General features: G+C 38.5%; 3 protein-coding genes across 4 annotated transcripts; 2 read left to right on the top strand and 1 right to left on the bottom strand.

Annotated features, from left to right (window-relative positions):
- The first annotated feature begins 178 nt into the window (after nucleotides 1-178).
- LOC110983749 (uncharacterized) lies at nucleotides 179-6,463 on the top strand. 2 transcript variants are annotated; one of them, XM_022243273.2, is made up of 10 exons: nucleotides 179-338; nucleotides 993-1,091; nucleotides 1,464-1,611; nucleotides 1,852-2,038; nucleotides 2,561-2,748; nucleotides 3,094-3,189; nucleotides 3,540-3,728; nucleotides 4,048-4,111; nucleotides 4,238-4,961; nucleotides 5,579-6,463. In XM_022243273.2, exons 2-10 carry the CDS (start codon nucleotides 1,003-1,005, stop codon nucleotides 5,646-5,648), a joined length of 1,755 nt encoding a protein of 584 aa, XP_022098965.2. In that variant the 5' UTR covers nucleotides 179-338; nucleotides 993-1,002; the 3' UTR covers nucleotides 5,649-6,463. The 2 variants fall into 2 exon arrangements, with proteins under 2 accessions (XP_022098965.2, XP_022098964.2); XM_022243272.2 differs by having other exon boundaries at nucleotides 180-338; nucleotides 1,852-2,053.
- LOC147800172 (CWF19-like protein 2) lies at nucleotides 6,018-15,010 on the bottom strand. The gene is made up of 15 exons (XM_087130621.1): nucleotides 14,865-15,010; nucleotides 13,460-13,564; nucleotides 13,153-13,269; nucleotides 12,925-13,023; nucleotides 12,536-12,667; nucleotides 12,148-12,351; nucleotides 11,117-12,046; nucleotides 10,604-10,846; nucleotides 9,980-10,120; nucleotides 9,423-9,632; nucleotides 8,986-9,102; nucleotides 8,491-8,646; nucleotides 7,604-7,684; nucleotides 7,297-7,398; nucleotides 6,018-6,859 (listed from the first exon to the last, which is right to left on the bottom strand). The coding sequence occupies exons 1-15, from the start codon at nucleotides 14,952-14,954 to the stop codon at nucleotides 6,713-6,715; spliced, it is 2,874 nt and encodes a 957-aa protein (XP_086986747.1). The 5' UTR covers nucleotides 14,955-15,010; the 3' UTR covers nucleotides 6,018-6,712.
- A 10-nt stretch (nucleotides 15,011-15,020) lies between these two features.
- On the top strand, nucleotides 15,021-20,586 carry LOC147800173 (malignant T-cell-amplified sequence 1-like). Its single transcript, XM_087130685.1, has 6 exons — nucleotides 15,021-15,175; nucleotides 16,823-16,975; nucleotides 17,293-17,387; nucleotides 17,615-17,748; nucleotides 18,126-18,193; nucleotides 18,593-20,586. Exons 1-6 carry the CDS (start codon nucleotides 15,165-15,167, stop codon nucleotides 18,675-18,677), a joined length of 546 nt encoding a protein of 181 aa, XP_086986811.1. The 5' UTR covers nucleotides 15,021-15,164; the 3' UTR covers nucleotides 18,678-20,586.
- Nucleotides 20,587-20,666: the final 80 nt, after the last annotated feature.

The raw sequence follows: 20,666 nt of genomic DNA on the forward strand, positions 1-20,666 counted from the left end.
TTGAACCTTCACTGTTTACAAAGAATTTCATAATAAATCATGTATTTGGCAAGCATCATTGCTGCTTGTTTGAAATAATGTCTAACTTGACAGTAAAATTCCAGATGAATAGACAAACTCCTCCAAGTATTGACCAATCAGAATCGTGACCTTTGATCACCTGCACCATGGTCATGTGACTTGCAGCAGGCGCGCCATATTTAAACAAACAAGCATCAGCAGCTAGCTAGCGCTAACCAAAGAGTTAACTGCTAACCCCCACCTGCATGACCTGAACGTTACTTCCTCAATTTTCGCCTGGTACTTGTCAATCTTTTAACTGCTTTTGGCTGAGAACGGTATGTCACAATAGTATTCATATAAATAAGTGATTGATCACTGAAGAAAATAATGACAGTTGGGCCTAATGATTGTTCAATATAGTTGATGAAAATACTTACTAGGCCCGAATTAATGTTCGTCATTTTGGTTTGTGCAATTCTCGCGGTTGGTATGACGTCAATATTATGTCCCTTTGCTGTGTGTTAAAAGTCCATAGTGATGTCATGCAGACCGCAAGAATGGAACTTTTTTTTTATTATTCTATGGCACAATCATCAGTATATGCAATGTTATATCCAATGACAAATGAATAATAATACTGCAATACTAATAATAGGCCTACCCCTAGAACTCTTGGCCGCCGTCCGGCGCTCTTCCACGAATATGAGAGCGCAGATGATGAACCTCCGAGTTCTAGGGGAAAGGTAAATATAAAACTAACTTAGGCCTAACCTTAAATACTTAAGGCCCTTAGCAACATTAGCCTTTGATTGAATTGTCATCAAGTTGGTTATGCCTTAATTTTTGTACTGGCTGCTTTTTTTGCACCTAGTGCTAGAGATGATAAACAACATCATCTAGGCCTAGTTGCTGACACTCTTATTCTGAACTTGTTTTAAATTCGTTTCCAATCTGTTTTAAATGTTTGACATTCATGTTTTGTTGTACAGATATTAAACTATGGCGACAGGAGACTTGAAGAACAATTTAAGATGTCTGCAGAGCAAGTTGAAACTCATCAACTATCCCAAGGATATGGACATGAAAGGGTGTGTGATTCCTTCCAAGAGTTGTTTGCGTGGATTCAGTTGCAATTCTCCACACATTATACATGTACATGTCTGAAGAGATTTTTTCACATTTCAGGAGAGAATGTTAATTTCTAAGACCACATTTTCTTCATGTATTATCTCATTGCAGGTCAGTTAGAAGGTTTGAACCTAAAACAGATAAAAACATTTCCAATTCTTTAGAAAAATTCTAACACCCTTAACTTAAATCACCTGAATTCACCTTGTCCATATTACTTTCAATTGTCATTCTTACCTGTGATTTGCTTCACGGGGGAGGGGGGGTAAGTAGTACAATAACTCACAAATGACAGAATGGTTAAACTTTCATTGTGTTATTTGTGTCTTCAGGATTTCCAAAGGTTTAGCTCAAGAGTTTCTGCCTCTGTTACATTATATCTTGTTGGATTTCTCTCATCCCATGGCTGGACACATCATCAACAATGACATACAGCTCTATGGCAAGAGTGATGACAAATTCTTGGCAGCTGTGTATAAAGTGAGTTTGCAGTCTGTACCTGACAACCAATCCTCAACTTTTATCAATCATTTGAACCATCTTTTTGCTACTGATTTTTCTCCAAACAAAATGCATTATTTTGTGTTATGTGTAAATTGGTTTTGGTGATGGAATAAAACTTGTAAACTGTTAATGGATTTTTCCAGTTATTTAAAACCTTAACTATGACCCAACAAGTTTTGGATAACTACTACTGAGATTTTCCTTTACTAAGTTTAGGTTCTTCGAGACATTTTTCACTACAAGCCCTCTATCACTAGACAGCAGTTCTTCAGTCGCGGCTTTGCAGAGCACAAAATCATTCTAGTGGTTGATTTGATCCGAATGGTGAAAGAGAAACACAAGGAATTGTCCAAAGGTACAATAGCGGCCAGAACTGTATCAGGAAGCTGCGCCAGACTGCAAGGTACAGCCAGCCAAGGTACTTGTATGTCTGACAAAACAGCTATTTAGTAGTGCTGTTAAATCTGTCTGTTAGTCCATTATATAGTCTTCAACTGAGACATAAATGTTCATCTTAACTCTCCAGGGTGTATGTAAAATTACATTGGAAATTGGGGAATTGAGGACTCTAGCATTGGTGAACAACTTGTACAAAATTATGTTAATCTTGTGTACTTATGGTCAGTGCTATATTAATAACAACTTAAACATAGAAATATGCGAGAGAGGTGTGGTACATGTAAGGTCACACAAGTACAGTAATATACTCTTTAATGCATGCAAGTAGGCACTATTTAGTCTTGAGACAACTGCCTATGCATCCATGTTTTGGTTTCATATTAGAGGATTTGTATTTATGGATACCACTGCCTGTATTACTTTGATGATCAATGAAAATGTTGCCTTTGGCAACTTTATGCAGACTCTTTAGAAGCCAAAGGAAGTTTGACTTGAACTCTTGGTCGTAAACTTGTCTTCTGAATAGAGCAAATTGCATCTATCAGATCAGTCGTTGACTCTGACCAGCCAAGGACCCCCGATCTTTTAGCAGCATCCACCAGTGAGACACCTGTCTTCCTACCTGCCAGTCAAGAAGCTTCTAAGGTCATTGAGAAAGACACTGGCTACAATACTGCCGAGACCTCACCAACCAGTAAGATTGCTGAAGACCAGGTGAGACTTTGGCAAAGTATACTGAATTTTGTAGACGAGATCATTCATTCTTCACGCTCAGTACAACATGCTATCATTAATTCTCATGCCTCATTATTGTAGAACAGAGAGACTTCAATCTTAAATGTTTGACTTCAAGCAAGATTCTGCTGGTACAGTGATGTTAAACTTCCTGATTTCATGCATTCATGCCATTTCATTTGTATTTATTAGCAGCTTGCAATCACTTTGTCATTTCTTTATACCGTTACTAAGAATTATTTTTGAGTTGCACCAATTGCCGTGTTCCCCAGAGTAGCCCCATGAACACATATTCATTCAGTGTTTTTTTTACTTTTGGGGTAGGGTGACGCAAGGAAAGCATCAATATCAGTAAATGAGCTGCGTGCTAAGTTTGAGAGCAGCAGTTTGCAAAAGCAAGAGAGTGTGGACAGTAAGCTGGTAGGTCTGTTCCTCTAAAGGTCTATTGTTGTCTCAAGAATCACCTCCACTGTAGTGTAGCTTCGTATGCTGTTTACAGCAGCTTTCTTTTACTGATGAAAATAGTAGTTTGTCTACAGTAGTTTCTAAGACTGGCATTTGGCTGCAAAGAATTTGAAACTCAGCACCAAAATGTGTGTTAAAAAATTTACAAAATACAGTTTTCTACCAACATTGCAAGTCCACAGAATAATGGCCCTTCTGTGTATTATGTCTCTCATGTAACTAGTTATGTTTAATAACATATGTATAAATTGGAGCAATAAATGTACGATAAATCTTGCTTAATTATTCATTCTTCCGTAATCCAGAGTGACATGGATATCGAAGACAACCCAGTCATACAGGCACTAGTTAAGCAGATTGTTCATTTGGAGGACCAGTTGACAGACATGTCAGAGGAAATAAAGGCATGGAAGGTGCAGGTTGAGAAGACGCAGAGCGACATGCAAGCACGTTTGGTTTTGATGCAGAACAGCGTTACACTCCTGGAAAGCAAGGTAGTTATTTTGATGATGCTCTAACTCAAGTTTCCACAGTTTTGAATGATAGGATAAACTTTGCAACAACATTTCAGCATGTGTTTGCAGAGTTACATCAGTGAAACTGCTGCTGTTTCATTCTCACTGCCACTGCTACTTCTAAGATTTCAACAACATAGTGCCTGTGTATAAAACAATTCTTGAAATCAGTTAAATTGCATGTGTTGCTCCACCAGTCCCACGTTTGCCTCCTCGTCAGTCAAATTTTCTGTGTGTGTTGGACTGCAATGAATTTGTGACTTTGTTCTTTTTCATTTGTCATTTTGTTTTATGCCAGTTGACAACTGAGGCAGCAGAAGCAAAGCCAGTTCGATCGGCACTGACACAGGGCATCGCCCATGGTGGGTCCAACAATTGATTTCTGCTGACATCACAATAATGTCTATTCTCAATGATTCACTGTTACAACAATGTCTAACTAGGATACACAAATTTTTCTTTGATTTTTTTGTTTGTGTTTTTGGCAGATATTACTAAGGCTTTACAGCATCCATTCCACAGACGACCAGAGGATGTACCTCTTCCTGATTCACCGGCCATTCCGCGTACCCCCAACCAAACTCCTGCAGATAAAACTCCGCATTCTCCCCTATCCATTTCTGCTGTTATCCCAGAGCAAGATGTTCTGGCTGCATGCAAGGTAGACCTCGAACCTGAGCACGATGACATTGCACAAGGGATACCCCAGAGATACCAACCCAATGGGAGGCCCATCTCTGTAGTTGGCCCTATTCAGTCTCTGGTTATCAGCAGCACTGAGTCTAATGATCCAGATGTGGTCACCATTCTTGGGGCCTCAAGTCGAAGTCCCGTGGACATGAGATGGATTCATCCCAGCTCGTCTACACCTATCGAAAGCACTGCAGACAATCAAGGTATGGAAACAGGTGTCATGGCTGCCATAGAACCGGGGGAAGATCCAACATCAAATGACGATGACATCGACGAAGGACTTGTTGATGTGGAAGACGGTGATCTTGGAGACTACATTGTGGAGTCCGTGAGAGATTACAGCCATGAAATACAAGAAACTGGTGACAACATATCTGAGGCTAATGAGGCAGAAGAGGTGAATCTTGAGGAGGAAGAGATTGACGAGGTAGCAGTCAGAGACAAAGGACAGGCAGATGCATCTGTGGACTTACAGAATGCAGCGAGTGTTTATAGCCAAGTACAGAAAGTGCAAGACATGTAAGTACACTGGACAGCAAAAGAAACTTGCCACTTCTGCCACTTCTGTCAAAGGCCACACATAAAAATTCACTCCATAGAAATCAACACTTTTTGTACACAGGTATGCTGCAATGCCCCTTACAATCACATGCCCCAAAGCAAGTGATGATCTTTGTAATCAAGGAAGAAATTGACGTGCACAGCAACTTAGTTAATATCACCTTACATAAAACATCTGGATGTTGTAATTTGAGGTCATGAACATGTAATGCAATGAAGTTGAATCTAGATGAATACTTATGTTACAAGTTCTACACAGCCCGAATTGACAAAGAAGAGTACAGCTAGTGAAAAGCTTTTCAACCACTCTTGCGAATGCAACCAGCAAAAATGTGAAATCCATACATTGTAATTCATATCAGTCCCACATGCTCCGTTATCTTGCACCAATCATACCCAACCCTTAACACACACACACAGCAAGTTCCCACAAAGGACCATTATTATCATATAAAAGCATGCCCTCTCTTCTCACGTAGTGACCGTCATATGTTTTGGATAGTTTGCCTTATTTTTGCTTGTTTTGTATGCAATTAGAATAAGGGGCCTAAATGTTTTATTTCCTTGTGTTGCAGGTTGGTGAGCACTCAACAGATGCTGGCCATGAATACTAGTCTGACCAAACCTTCCCCTGAAGATGTCTAGATTTACACAGTTGAAAAGAGAAAAGGTTCTGACCAGGCTAATGGAAACAAAGCAAAAAGAAACCAAGTGTGCTAGCTAGACTCAAAGAAATTAATACATGTAGACTTGGGCAATGCTAAACTTTCTGCAAAGAAAGCACGCAAATTGCAGAACAAAGTTTGGCAACGAAAGTTCATTGGTGAATATGTTGTTATATGTACATTTGATTGGTTAAAGTTTTTCTGAAAAAAATTATTATGGTAAGTTCTCTAATTAGCATCCATGATGTGGCCATAAACTAAGAAATCTTGTCGTAACTACTTCTAAAAAGACCAATAGATATTGTTTTGTTTCTGAAAAAACAGAAATCATAAAACAAATTCAACAGAATTAGAATTTATGTTAAAACCACTTTATTACAGTAATAAGACGTGTAAACTAAAATAACAGCAAAAACTGAATCCCAGTATTTGTTTTGAAGATGGTCCATTATTATCTTGTTATAAAGAAAACTACATTTCAACCTTCTCGTGTTTGACTTTGGTGTTTGTTAATAACATAAGTGTTTGCTAATAAAAAAAATAGAAATCATTCGGCCAATTGAAATTTGTTAAATATCAATGGAATTTTGATTGCAAATGTTATGAAAAACTATTCAGCTTGTATGAGTGCACAGCATTCTTTGAAATACAAATGTGTTTACAAGAAGTTCCCTGCAGGTTAATTAAGATACTGAAGGATGCTTCTGCTCAGAATTGACTTACTTTACTTTGTCATTTGAGACTTGTTTTTTGTAAAGGTTACAAATTTAGTAATAAATGTGAATTTTGCAAGAACGTTGCTTTCCTCTTTTACTTAAATGGTCTAGTATGTGTTGGATAAACTATTTTTCACTCAAAAAGACCTTCTGTTGAATGAACTAGCATTAATGGAATAAAAACCTAAAAATTAAGCACTGAAGTAAATATTTTTATTAAGCCCACAGGGCAAAATCCCATATCAATGTAAATCACAAACAATTACAAGTTGAAGTACATAATTTTAAACAAACTTATGTCTGTTGTTCTGTTTCTCAACTCTGTCCCCTAGTCTTTCCCTATTTTCTGTGTCCAATCAAATGGCTTCCACCATTCTCCAAACTGCAGCACCTTTTGACGTTGGTCATCAAAGTTCTGCCGATGAGGCCTCCTCCATAGCTGAGGTTCCAGATCCAACATTCCGCCAATAATTTCCTGTTGTCATGGAATCCATAAAGAAATATAACATTAGCTCCTGTTCTGACAAACTGCTCCAATACATCAGATACATGAGAAGGAAAAGTGTTACTTTTTGATTTTAATCTTCCTTTCAGTTGATTTCAAATTATTACTCGTCTGACTTGTGAGCATGTTATCCCAGGTGATGGGCAAGAAGGGATCCAACAGGGGACACCCCCCCAAAAAAGTATTACTTTTACTTATGAGAGACAGGCAATACTTTGGGGTCGATTTCATTTCCCCTCCTTCCAAAAGCATGTAGCATTCCCCCCCCCAAAAAAATTTTGCTGCCCCTCCCCCCCAAAAAACTCACGAAGCCTACACTTCCATATTACAGGAGAGAAATTTCCCCTCCATTTAATACCAACATCCTCCCAAAGAATGTTTTTCATGCTTTGATGATTTTCTTCTACCTTTCCAAAGTAGTGAGGGAACACCTTGTCATCTTCAATGACATGAGCAAAGCCTCCATCCAATCCAAAGTCCACACTGAAATATGGGAAACCTCGTGGTATCTGTGAAAAAATAGCAACAGAAAATCCCACTTTCACAGCTTATGACTTCCAATGATAAAGAAGATATTTTACAGCCGTATTTCACATTGGCACATTCCTCATGCTCAAATTTGACCCTGCTACAAGTTAATGACCTATCCTCTTGCTGTGTGCCTCCCTTAAAAAAATCACAATGTCACCAAAATCAGTTGCTCTTCTGACTCACACTTTTACGGATATCCTTCTTCCTTGTGTCTACAAGTTTCTTGTTCTGAGACCACTCTGACTCTGATTCCTGGATGGCTTTCTGTATGGGGAGGGAAAAAAGGCAAGGAACAAGACATATGTCAACTGAACCTCATTAAATACTTTCAGCCAAGAGACTTGTACACCTCACACATTAACCACTTCCTGCCTGGGCAGTTATCAATGTTGATGATGCTGGGCCGGGATATTTATCATTTTTTTCTGTTTTCAAAATTCTTTTAAAAATTCCTATCTTCATTTACTGGACATTTACAAACACGTGAAGGACTGTCTGGTGCCCACTCTAAGCCTGACAGACAAAATCTATTGACGCCTGAGTATTTCAGCCAGGCCTGCAGCCTTGTAAAAAGAGCCCAGATTGTGCGGTGTTATCTAACTTTCTTTTGTTCACGAACCTGCCACAGTGCGCTGCTGAACTCTTTTCAATAGGGGCCAGATTAGCGTGCAGCGGTGCTGTGTGGCTCATCGCTGCGGTGGTGGAGCGCTTTTGTCCCCGGTGGTAATCTGCTCGCTCTAAATGCCCCAAACCGAGGTATACTGTTTCAAAACAAGGCTTGATAATCTCCACTTTTGAGAGTGAAAAAATGGTTATTCCCAGCAGCCTGGTCCTTTGCTCCGAGTACGGTCTTTTATTACAAGGCCCTGTTCCCTTTGTCTGAGTTCGGAGACCCCGGCCATGCATATAAAGCATACGCGTATGGATCCGGAATCCCCGGCAGGGAGTGGTTAAAGCTTTCCCAAGTTCTTGCATGACAAATTACTATTGAGCTAAGCACTGTTCATCAGAAATATTAACAGAAGAATACTTTTCCCAAAGATTCTTTCTTTTGAAACAATCAGTCATACCTTGAAGTAAATTGGGGCCATGTCTCCAATATCTTTAGGCAATGGCACACATTCCATCACCATGTGTCTGTAACCTCTTGGGTTCATGCAAGTCTCCAAGAAAACAGCATCTCTTTCTTGATCTTCAAACATCTTAGTCAGGCCCTTGCGATAAATCTACAGACACAGCACCAAGAGAACAGTAAGTATACAGCCTTCAAACTCCCTTCTGTTGGTATGAAGTGGTATTAATTTCCACCCCTTCCTTATAAACAATTAGACTTCCAGCTGAATATCTAGGCCAAATGTAGTGCTTTGTAAGCATTTTTCTACTGACAGAATCACTATTCATATACATTTACACTGTAAGTAGAAAATGTGGGATCAAACAAATTCAAGCTAGCAAGAGACATTGATGCACACACAAGCATCAACTACCAGCAATGAACTGCAATAAATCACCACTTTCTTTTCTGTGGAAGCTATTAAAAACCAACAATTGATGATCAACCAGACCTGTACTTCATTCCAAACATCTTCATCGAGGGCTGTACTGGCTACTGTGTGCTGCATAGGTACAATCAGACAATGACCGTCTGTCAGAGACTGGCTGGCTGGTAGACACAAATACACCTACAAAACAAATTTCAAGCAACCGGCAAGATAACTGAAATTGCCAACAGTAGTTAATGAACTCCTGCCCTGTTGAGCACTGCACAACCCATATTTTCCAAAACTGCTGATGAACTAACAGGCTAGGCAGTTTCAGGCTAAAACAGTGCAGACTGGGCCTAACCAGCCTTGTTTTGATTATTCGTGTTTAAAAGTAAACTTATATTTTTCCAGTGAAAAAGAAAAAATCAAACTGCACCTATATGTTTCAGACATGAAACACCTTAGAATACCTAAAACACAATAAAAACACAATATCCTTCTTCCAGAGAAAGGCCTACCTTGATTCCCAATGCTATGATGAGGTGTTTCTGCATCTCAGGACTGTCAAGACAGAAAGGACATATGGACATGGAAGCAGCCATCTTATGATGTTGACTAACAGCAGCCGCTTTGTGTCTTTCCTCCTCCTGACTGCTGGATCGTTTGTGTGCAGCTGCAGACACAAACATGTCATCCAGGGTGTGGTCATCTGTAACCTTCTTCAGGGCCTGAGAAAACAAGCATATTGGGCACTCATGGTTAATGGGTCTTTCCTGTGCTCCATCAGTATCTAGCAAGTTATTCTAGATCACATTTGGGCAGGGGGAAACAATCAACTAAAATGACAAAAAATACAAAAAACCTCCTGAATAATGGTATTATAGTAGTATTATATTTTCCTAGTAATTCAAGTACTCTACTTATATTTTATTAATTGCTCATTAATTATGTTCATTATTAATGAAGATTTTCCATCATAATACAAAGAAAAACAGACGATTCAGGAGTTCAGAACAAATCTGTATATCCTTGCTTTTATTCTTTAAATGAATGGCAATGCCTTCAGACTCATCACCTTGTTGGCCACTTTGTTGAAGAGACGAAGCTGGTCTTCACTCGATGTCATTCGTTCTTTCCTAACCATGTCCCTCAGTTCTTGTTGGTCATCATCGCCAAAGTACCTCTCTCTCTGCCCATCCTTGCCATGTGTTACAATCTACCACAGAGAACAAGACAAATTAACAATTCCCTTATTTGTGTTTCAATTAAAGGAGAAATGAAAGTTGTCCATATTACTGATTCTGCTATCTGCTCTAAGGTAGCGTTGTAGCCCTTGTGCATTTTTGCCCCTTCATCCTCATTTCTCGTTGATATTACGGTTCTCAGTTCTCAATTTTTTCGTTCGTTCATATGCTGGTTCATTTTCCATTGTTACTTTTTAACAGCTTTAATGGGATTTATCACAGCAGGATTACAACAATATGTAAACACATTTAAAAGGAAATCTTAAGACAAATCACTGTTGTGTAAAAGTCTTCCGAGATTTTTCCAAAATTTGGACATCCTTACAACCCAATTAATACCAAAGTTTACCCTCACTTATGTTGTTAGTGCCCATTTCAGCACTCTCAGAGTCTGACAAATCACTTCTTCAGTTTAAAAGAAGTCAATTTTCCAAGCTGGGATATTTCCAACTCACATTCTGTTTCTTCTTCCTCTTCTTTCCTTTGTTAGGGGGACTATTACTAGATTCTCCAAGTAGTGGCCAGCTTTGACCAGTTCGATCCATCCTGGTTAGTACCACTTCTTCTTCATCTGATGATCCTATGTCTGTCTTCATCTTACCACTGGACGGGCGTGTCTGGCTGGGGCCTTTGGTGGCTTGTTTGACTTTGGCTTGGTGCGATGCTTCCATCTGTGCCTTTAATTTCTTGGCAAGATCCTTAAGAAATTGAATGAATAAAATCATTATAACATCATTTAAAATGTCCAGGAATCCAATCCTAATACCTGCATTAAACTTTACTTCAATAATCACTGTTTTCCACCAAACTTGATCATTGGTTCACTAAAACCTGTGATGGTTACAATTTAGAAAAACAAAATGGAATATTTTAGCTTGTATGAATTTCTTCACTGCATGTATCTTACATTATATGTAAGTTCTTAAACAATGAAAAATTGGTCTTTTTAAATTGTACAAACTACGTACCTCATTTCCCATGAGCTCGGCTTTAACAATTTTTGCTCCAAGTTGGTTCATTTCTGCATCACTTAAAATCCTCAGGGGAGGGGAGGGGTTTTTCTCCCTCTCTGTATCAACACTACTGTCACTCTCAGACCCAGAAGATGAGGAAGACTCGCTTGAGCTTTTCGATTCTTCCTCGGAACTTTGTGAAGATTTGATCGATCCCTTGCCTTGTTTATTTGTTTCTGTTGTTTGTTTTTTCCAAGCTGGAACATCATAAGATGATTTACTAGAAGATTCTCCCATCGAAGATGTTGAAGATGCAGAGTTCTTGTCAAGATTTTCATTTGGTTTCTGAAAAGTCTTCTTCCAAGCCGGTGGCTCATTCTCTTGTCTCCTATTACTTCCAGAGAACGTATCCCGCCTCCTGGAGTCATCCTTACTATCCGACAATTCTTCCCCAGGTTTCTTGAACATTCCCTTCAGGCCTCCTAGAGTTCTGACACTATCAGGTTTCAAATCTTTGCGCTTCGAATAGTCAGCTTTGCTTAGTCTCGTGGAAGTCCTACTATATGTACTTGCCTGTTTTTCATCTTCACTTCTTCTCAGAACAGATGAGTGTGATTTGGATTCCCTGCCACCATATTTGTCTCTAGATCTGTCACTGCTCCTATCTGGGCTTCTGCTTCCTTTCTGGGTACTTGCTATAAGTCTGTCCCTGTATCGGTCACTCTTTCTGTCACAGTCTCTCTTACTATCCCTGCCATGATCTCTACCTCTGCATCTATCATCACCTCTCTCCCTATCTCTGTGTGTTTTTTCTTCCCAATCCCTCCTGTAGCTTGTACCTCTATCCATATCCCTGTGTTGCCTGGGTTTATTACTGTCCTTCTGAGAGGGTCTGTTCTGTGCACCTTCAGCCCTGGCCAACAATTCATAGTACTTCTCAAGTGACTACAATGAAATTCACAAAACACACAAAAAGCATGCTGTTTATTTAATTGGAAACTCTTCAACTTAACTCTTTAGAGTTTGCTTCTGATGTCTGTACTTACACCCCATCTTTCAGCAGCAAGTTCCTCCACTGATCTGCCCTCCTCTTTGGCACGTTCCATAATCCTCTGGTATTGTTTCTTTAACCAGCCAACTCCAGCATCAGCAATGCCTAGCTTAGGAGCAGAAATGTCATGCTTCTCCTCTGGGAGGCCGGTCCCTCCATCCTTCCAGAAAGGGTTCAGTTCTCTGTCTGACTGACCAGGCTGCCAGAAAAGGGCAAAGAGAACAATCATTCCAACTTCAGCATACTAAACATGGCTATCTTCCAACCAAGTAAATTATTCTTAATCCCGAAGAGTGATTTTTTTTCATCAGTAGAACAATTCTTGCCAGTAGTGTCAAAATGCTTTCTTGGTGTTCATGTATAGTTAGTTGAGTTAAACTTACATTATCAAGGAGCATTTTTTGTTCTTTTTCTTTTTCAGTTTCAGCACTGTCCTGCTGCGCTACCTTCTCTCTCCTGATGTCATCACGGGAATATGTTGCTACGGTGAAGGGGTCGTTCATCCAGTTATCTCTCTGTAATAGAACAGCAGTGCAGGTCAACAGAGGTTACAATGGTAACTTATCAATGTTTCACCAATAATTAAACAATAGAGGTATTGATATTATCTCCATAAAAAGGTTGAAGGCCAAAATTATCTCAAGGGAAAATCATTGGTAGAGTAATAAACTAAATTTTCCCATCAGTCTTGTTTATTGACATAATGTAACACAGCAAAAACTAATAAAAGATATTCAGGGAAAAAATGAAACTGTCTTCTTTGTGGAGATACCTGCATCCTCTGTTTGTCATTTGAAGTGGTAATATTTTGTACCAAGGGCTTAGATGATGCAGAATCATTCTCCACCCATTCCATTTCATCAGAGGTTTCCTGCAGAAAAGAGTCCTTAAGGTTAGATAAGATGACAGCATCATGAAATATGAATTTTTACACATATATGCCCTTACTAGGGTGCTGTTTGATGCAAAATACTTTCATGACAAGTCTGTCACAACTTACATCCTCTTTGGATGAAAAGTCACTGTCGCTTGCCTCCTGCCTGCATTTGTGCTTTGCTTTCTTCTCCTTCTTTTTCTTTTTATCCTTCTTACGTTTCTTGGACTTCAATTGTTCACCCTGATGAGAAAAAAGAATGAGCACATATGGTTTTCATACCTACTCCACTTGTTCCAATTTTGCGTTCAGCAGTCATCCTCTTCTGTATGATACAAATTTGCAATCTGTAGAAAATCATCTCCAGCTCTAAAGGCGAAAGATATTTTAAGGAAATGAAAACATCTGTGCAAGAGGAGCTTGTGTGCTTTACCTCAGCCTGAATTCTATCAGAGACTGAAGACAACATCCACTTATCATCACCTCTCAGTTTGCGGGCTTCTTTCTGTCGTTCTTTATTTTCATACTCTTCTTTTACCTATAAAGGGAGGGTGAATTCAACCAATTTATTCATCAACTTTCAGTATTTGGACAATAAAAAACATTATAATAAGGGCTTCCTCGGGTAAGACTAACTTGAAAACCCTCATCAAGAGAAAAGCCCTTCCAAACCCCAACCGACAAAAACACATTAACAAATATTCAACAGGTAGAAAAAGAAGCACCGTAATACGCACAATTTAAGTATTATCTTAAAAAGATCAATTATTGCCATAAGATTTGCAAAGAAAGAAATGAAATTGAGAAAAAAAAATTTCCCGTTTGTTTTAAATTACTCTAAAAATATTACTGGCCCACACAGACTCGGCAAAAAAGTAATAAGCGTCAACTATCCAAATTTTAAAGTGTCGTAATCATTCACAAGTTTTAAAACCTGTTCCCCCTATAAATTGGTCCCACCGCATACCTCACTAATTAAATTTGTAAACATGTTTAATATCATACTAAAATACAGGTGCCCCTTTTTAATACATCGCCACTGGTTTGTTGATGTTGTTTGTTTTGTGACAGTCCAATGTACAAGGTTCCTGCACCTAAAGGACAAGTAACTTTAAATTGACTTTTGCATGACTTTTCCATAACCAAATTATGAAAATCCATGACCCAATAACACAATTTCTTGGACTATTGAGACTTTTAAAGTTTCAAATAAAATTACACATTTTATGCACTTATTTCTGATAACAGAAATCACAGACAGTGTTTAAAAAACTCCATGACTTGTCCATGACTTTAGTCATTTTTATAAAATTCCATGACTTTTCCTGGCCTGGAAGTAGAAAACGAAAACAAATTTCCATGACTTTTCCAGGCCCCAGGAACCCTGAATGTGGAATTCCATCCTTGTTTAGCTTAAAAACTACCTATTTGAAGAATAGTAATTTAGTATATATTCTGAAACAGGGCACATTTCAACATTTCTCACAGCCACTGACAGTGTTCATGGTGTTGTTGTTGTCATGTTTGTTTCTAAAAAATCGAATTCATTCGTCAACAATTCAACCAGCCAACCCCATCTCCTTTCCTTTTTACAGTTATGACAAGATTATTTCAAAAGGAAGTCCGCTTGGAGATTTTACGCAGGGTCAACCTTTCGCGCGGCGGAGAGATTACAACCAACACACATAACACACGCACTAATAATATAATGTAGGCCTAGTAGTCCGGAAACTGGACCAATGTGTTTGTATGAAAATTTGGACCGCGTCTGAAGAAATTCTGTTTCAATAGTCTCAAAAGAATTCTATATGGTACATCATTAATGAAAGTAGCGATACTTTTTGAAGGATAAGTGCTTGTGCTCGACGCTTTTCATCTCTTTCTCTGCGTCGCTTCGTTTGACTTTCAAACGCAATGGAAGTCGCCATCTTGGATACTTCACACGTACCTAGTACCTGACAACATTACTCGTTGGAGGGCGCTATCAACAAATTATTATCATGCATCGAATTAACACGCTGATCAGTGATCGAACATCGATCCAGCATTTCACCAGTCACTAGGCGGCACATGCATGTTGTTTTCACCGGGCCTCAAAGTTACATCCTGGAGCTGGGCCGAATTATTATACTCCTAAGATGTTTAAAAAGTGAGTAGAAGTTACCATCATTGATTTCTGAGCAATCAACTTCTAAAGCACGGATTTTGAAAAATAATTTGGCCCGGTTGTCCAGCATGTCCAGTTTGAATTTGATCAAAAGGCACGACCAAGGCCAGGCATTCTATTTCTAGGCGAATTACTATTAGTAAATGGTCCTTAGTTAATAGTACTCCCAGAACTGTGGAGTTCGTCGTCCGCTGCTCTCCCACAAGAGCGCAGCGGATGACGAACCCCACAGTCTCTGAGGATATGAGCCACCGCAGGGGCTAGTTGCAGTCATCTTCATTCAAGTGGTGAGGTTGCTTCCTGCCATTTTCCAAAAGTCCCAGATGTCTGTCTCAGCCTATCGTGGAGTACCTTAAACATGTTAAATTTGTGCAAACAAATATTCAGGTGTCCAACTTTCTCGTCGTGAAATGTTAATTTACTGATCGATCGTCACTTCAGCATTTTTCTTTCTGCAGCTAGGCCTATGTGCAGATTAAAAGCTTTTGCCTTTTTCAGTGTGAATGTAGGAAAAATATTTGCAGAGCTTGGTATTTTATTGTACAGACCAAATACAAAAATTAAAATGAATGGATAAATGATCGCTGTTCACTCAAGATTGGTGTTAGACATCTGACACAGGCACTGATGACGACTTCAGTCAACTTTCACCAACTACTGAGGGCATTATCAAAAATACAGAGCCTGAAAAGGCACTGCGCACCTTATATGTTTAGATTTCCATTGCTGACGACAGGCGCGGATTCAGCGTTAATGTATTTTGGGACTTTTTTCAGAAATACACGTGGAAAGTGAAGTTCTTTCATAATACCAAGATCAATTACTCATACTAATGCTAATTATGATTTTTCTGAAAGAATAAAAATTTGTGCTGCACTGTAACTTGAAATTTAATTGAACAAAATTAAAAACTAGGAGAACAAAAAAGAGGAAGTGGTGAGAAGTCCAAGTAGGCCAATAAAAGTGTTTTTTCCTGAAACTGCACCACAAAACCAAAGTAATTAATGCAAGAAATAATTCCTCATTCAAGAGGTATTAACTGGTTGATTTTTCCAAATTAGAGCATTACTGATACCCAAAATGACGTTTGCAACGTACATGCGTGGATTATGGTGACGTAATTTTTACTACAGCCGATCCGACTTGTCGGCAGACGACGTTGTTGCTGTTGCTCCGGTGACATCAAATGTTGGGTTGCCAATGGGGGGACTAGTTTTATTGAAACTTACAAGTGCCCCCATACAGTTACTGTGAAACTGGCAAGCCTCAAATTTCCCAACGGTTCTACAGCCATGGCCATCGGTGCCCTCCCATTTGGCCGTGATGCTTCTGTGATGCTTTTCTTAAACCTGAATGAATACTGATTTTCTTGCAATGGGCCTATAAAAAAAATCGGGATGGCATCCATGCCTGTCCATAACTTTGGTACACTGATGGCATTAATGCCCTCACGTTTGGCATTACTGTCCTTTATTTCAGGCAGTCTACCAATGCCAAATGGCAGTGCCCTTAAAAAAAATGAAATTCGAGGCCTGAACTGGTGAGGATTTGAGACATAGGAGGGAGATTTCAGATCTTCAAAGTTGTCATTCTTTGTAATGACTGTTCTTTGATTCCTTTATTTTTCAGATTCAGTGATAAAGAGAATATCTCTGGAACAACTCAGGTCAAGACCTCAGTCATCCGAAGTATCCGGGAAAAACTCCTCGACAAATATCCCGATATCAAAGATTATATTGATCAGATTCTACCAAAGAAAGAACCCATTAAACTAATCAAATGGTGAGCCATGCACTGATAGTTTTAAAGGACAGAGTCAAAGCAATAGGAAGAAGCTTCCCTAGAGATGACTTTGCATTTTTCATTAAAAGTTAACAAAACTTAAGAAAGAGGCATGTGAATTTAACCATAACACTTTACTAGTTGGGGAAATAATTTAAAAATGTTTCCTGAAGATGTGTTGATATTCATGGGAACCTTCCCAAATTCTCTAGAAATGTTTAGGAACTTTGAACATACTTTTGTCGGCAAGAAATTTAGAAATGAAGCCCTCTGCACCAAACTCCCCAAAATTTCAAGCTTTTTTATTTACCCCATAGCCATGATCACATAGAAATTCTGGCCGTTGGTGGAGAGCCAATCTTCTTTAAACAGCGAGATGATTTCATGCCCACTCTGAAACTTCTACATAAATGTGAGTAAAAAACAGGATTTGTTTTGTACTTTTTATCTTTCTATAGACAAGAAAATTGGAGGAAGGAAAGCAGCTTGTGAAATAGCATAGTATTTTGTCAACAAGGAAGGCCATCAAAAGGTCAAATGTTGGTATTTTTAGATGGGTTACTCACAGACTTAAACAGCCTTTGGTAATGCTTTAAATACAAATGCTAATCAATTAAGCGTTCTGTCTCTTGGCCATAGATCCCTTCCTACTACCACACCAGCAGGTTGATAGGGGTGCCATTCAGTTTGTTTTGAGTGGAGCTAACATCATGTGTCCTGGTCTGACATCACCAGGTGCCAATCTTGTCCAGGCTGAGAAAGAAACAGTAGTTGTATCCTTTTCAAATTTTAGTTTTATTCAATTCAAACTTAGCTTTTAAATGCACATTTCTTGCCTAAAATATAAGATTCTGGCATTTTTCAAGTTGAGAGAAGTTTGTGCTTGTAGATTTTTGTCACTGTGTTTTAGGATTAGTTTTGGAGTTTGTGTTTGTGCCGACAGTGAATACACAGTTGCACAGGTTTTCCACGAAAGATATATAGTATGTTCAGCTTATTATTATTATATTATGTCAAAATATAATCGGTCATTTTTTCACAACTGAGCCACTGCCCTAATCTTGTTGGCTAACTGAAATGTCTTTAGAGGCTGTGGGAATCTTCTTTAAAAAACCGGTTTTGGAAATGTCCTGAACAGATATTTGTGTAGGCAGTAATGGCTGAAGGAAAGGAACATGCACTGGCAGTAGGAGTCATGAAGATGTCAACAGATGATATGTGAGTATTGCTTAAGTAAAAGAAATCTGTCAGTAATTATTCTACTAATATGAATTGAAAGGGAGCCAATTGAAACTCTTTCATTACAGTCAGCATGAATAACATGACATGTTGTTGAAAAATTTGTGACTACGAGGAGGTATCAATGTCTGGTTACTGTCATTAATGCTGCAGCTTGACTCATTCAAACATTGCTCCTGACCCCTAAAATGAGAATTCACAAACTGAGATTCAATTGATGAGTTAACTTTAAACAATCTGTGTCTAGTGTCATCAGTTAAACCACTTCAGACACTGAAAGCAAACATGCTGACATTTGAATTTGAAATGATTCTAACATGCTGTCTGCTAGTGTTGAATTTTTAGTGGATCAATTCCCTTGTCTTTCCTCTCTTCCAGTAAATCAGTCAATAAAGGTGTCGGTGTTGAGAACATCCACTACTTATTAGATGGACTGTGGCATATGAAGGCAATCAAGAAATGATAGGTCTGCCCTGAACATCTTTGATTTTAAAACAATTAATCCCTCAGATTATGCTCATCACAAATATGAAAAGCAGGAGATGGTTTGTATTTACCCTTTACTTTTCTTTAACTGGAATATACATGTAACCATTTTTTACTTGCAAACAAAATGTGTGACCTCCAACCCCATCAAGCAAGTCCAAAGCCTTGTTGGAAAACCAGTTTAATATTATTTAATAAAGATCATCTATAAAAGATGTTTATCATACAAATTTCCCAAGAGAAATGTATACATCAGGTTGACTAAAACTTGCTGTACATTTTGCAGTCGCACGGTGTACACAGTCAATACGTACTGGAAAAATTCAGTTGTAAAAGTCTTTCCAGGCAAAAAGATTTATTAAAAAATCAAACTTGTCATTAACCACTTCCTGGCAGGGCAGTTATCAATGTTGATGATGCTGGAGCAGGATATTTATCATTTTTTTTGGTTTTCAAAATGCTTTTAAAAATTCCTATCTTAATTAACTGCACAAAATACCCACACGAAGAATTGTCTGGTCTCCTCTCTAGCCTGGCAGACAAAATCAATGCAGCCAGGCCTGCAGCCTTGTAAAAAAAGCCCAGATTGTGTGGTGTTATCTAACTTTCTTTTGTTCACGAACCTGCCACAGTGCGCTGCTGACCTCTTTTCAATAGGGGATTAGCGTGCAGCGGTGCTGTGTGGCTCATCGCTGCAGTGATGGAGCGCTTTTGTCCCCAGTGATAATCCGCTCGATCTAAATGCTCCAAACAGTGGTATACTGTTTCAAAACAATGCTGGATTATCTCGATTTTTGAGAGTGAAAAAATGTTTGCAATGCCCAGTAGCCTGGTCTTTTTGTTCCAAGTACAGTCTTTTGTTACAAGGCCCGTTTCCTTTGTCCGAGTTCAGAGACCCCGGCCACACATATAAAGCATAGGTGTTCAGAGCTGAAATCCCCAGCAGGAAGTGGTTAATCCCCTCAAATATGTGTTTTGTTTCAGCAGAACCTTATATCTTCAATAAAGGATAAAAATGCAACTTATTAATTTAATATGTGCTCAGTTATAGGATAGAAGGAAAATAAAAGCAGCTCATATTTTGGTTATCATCTGTGAACTGTGCATAGAAAACAAAGAAATTTTGAAATAAACACATAAACATATAAGCAGTTGTACTAAAATGACAGATTTCTTTTATTCATGTTTAGTTTTACATTTAAACAATGTCAAATTTACAAATGTAACAATTTCTGAACAAAATTTTGTGTATATAAGCCAGAGCATAAAGAAATATATACATAATGGATTACATTTTACAAGTACTCTAAAATAAGAAACTCTTGGTTTTAGCAATGTATTTCAGTCAGTATATTTAGGCAAAATATTTTAGTAATGCTCTATATAAATTCAAGTGTAAAGGTAGCATTCCAAATGCTGGGTTTGGGGATTTCATAAACAAAATATTGAGTCAATGAATTGTAGATACAAGAATTGAAGAACTTTGACCACTGGACGCCGGATGACGTATGAGCACATAATTTTCCTTATTTGTTCATCTGAGGACATGTACACTTATTTAAGAATTCTGTTCTTCATTTCCGCAGTTGACATATTAACACGTTGTACATTGTTGGATTTAAGTGCAATTGTAAGGTTGAAGAATTTGCAGGTAAAAAAACCTGTCCCTGGCAGCTTTTTGGGGAAAGAAAATCCGACGTTAACTGGTTAAGCATGAGCCACAGTCTTCAGCTAGCATGACACAAAATTCAATGGTGTACCGTTAATCCATGTTTACTGAAAGTGGATCAACCTGTGAAAGTCACTCTTTCCATGGTGTGTAAACTTCTCTAGGTGTATATAACACTTATGCAATACGATGAAATAAGAATACAAATAATACAGAAGTTGTTATGTGCTGGTATCTGCCAAGTGATGCTCATGAAGTAGTACAAAAACTAGCCTAAAAAAATCAAATCAATACAAC

The sequence above is a fragment of the Acanthaster planci genome, linkage group LG02 (assembly GCF_054643075.1).
Source record: "Acanthaster planci isolate LZ-2023a linkage group LG02, COTS_SCS, whole genome shotgun sequence".
NCBI classification, from domain to species: domain Eukaryota; kingdom Metazoa; phylum Echinodermata; class Asteroidea; order Valvatida; family Acanthasteridae; genus Acanthaster; species Acanthaster planci.

Bases quoted from the DNA above. Each gene is read 5' to 3' on its own strand.
- LOC110983749 (XM_022243272.2), top strand. From the start codon at position 1,003: ATGGCGACAGGAGACTTGAAGAACAATTTAAGATGTCTGCAGAGCAAG. The intron at 2,054-2,560 runs GTACTTGTATGT...TCTTCTGAATAG, and splicing joins GCAAGGTACAGCCAGCCAAG to AGCAAATTGCATCTATCAGA. The intron at 2,749-3,093 runs GTGAGACTTTGG...CTTTTGGGGTAG, and splicing joins GTAAGATTGCTGAAGACCAG to GGTGACGCAAGGAAAGCATC.
- LOC147800172 (XM_087130621.1), bottom strand. From the start codon at position 14,954: ATGGCGACTTCCATTGCGTTTGAAAGTCAAACGAAGCGACGCAGAGAA. The intron at 12,352-12,535 runs GTAAGTTTAACT...CTTTTCTGGCAG, and splicing joins AAAAAATGCTCCTTGATAAT to CCTGGTCAGTCAGACAGAGA. The intron at 6,860-7,296 runs GTAGAAGAAAAT...CCATGACAACAG, and splicing joins TCCCTCACTACTTTGGAAAG to GAAATTATTGGCGGAATGTT.
- LOC147800173 (XM_087130685.1), top strand. The intron at 16,976-17,292 runs GTGAGCCATGCA...TTTACCCCATAG, and splicing joins CCCATTAAACTAATCAAATG to CCATGATCACATAGAAATTC. The intron at 17,749-18,125 runs GTATCCTTTTCA...ATATTTGTGTAG, and splicing joins CTGAGAAAGAAACAGTAGTT to GCAGTAATGGCTGAAGGAAA.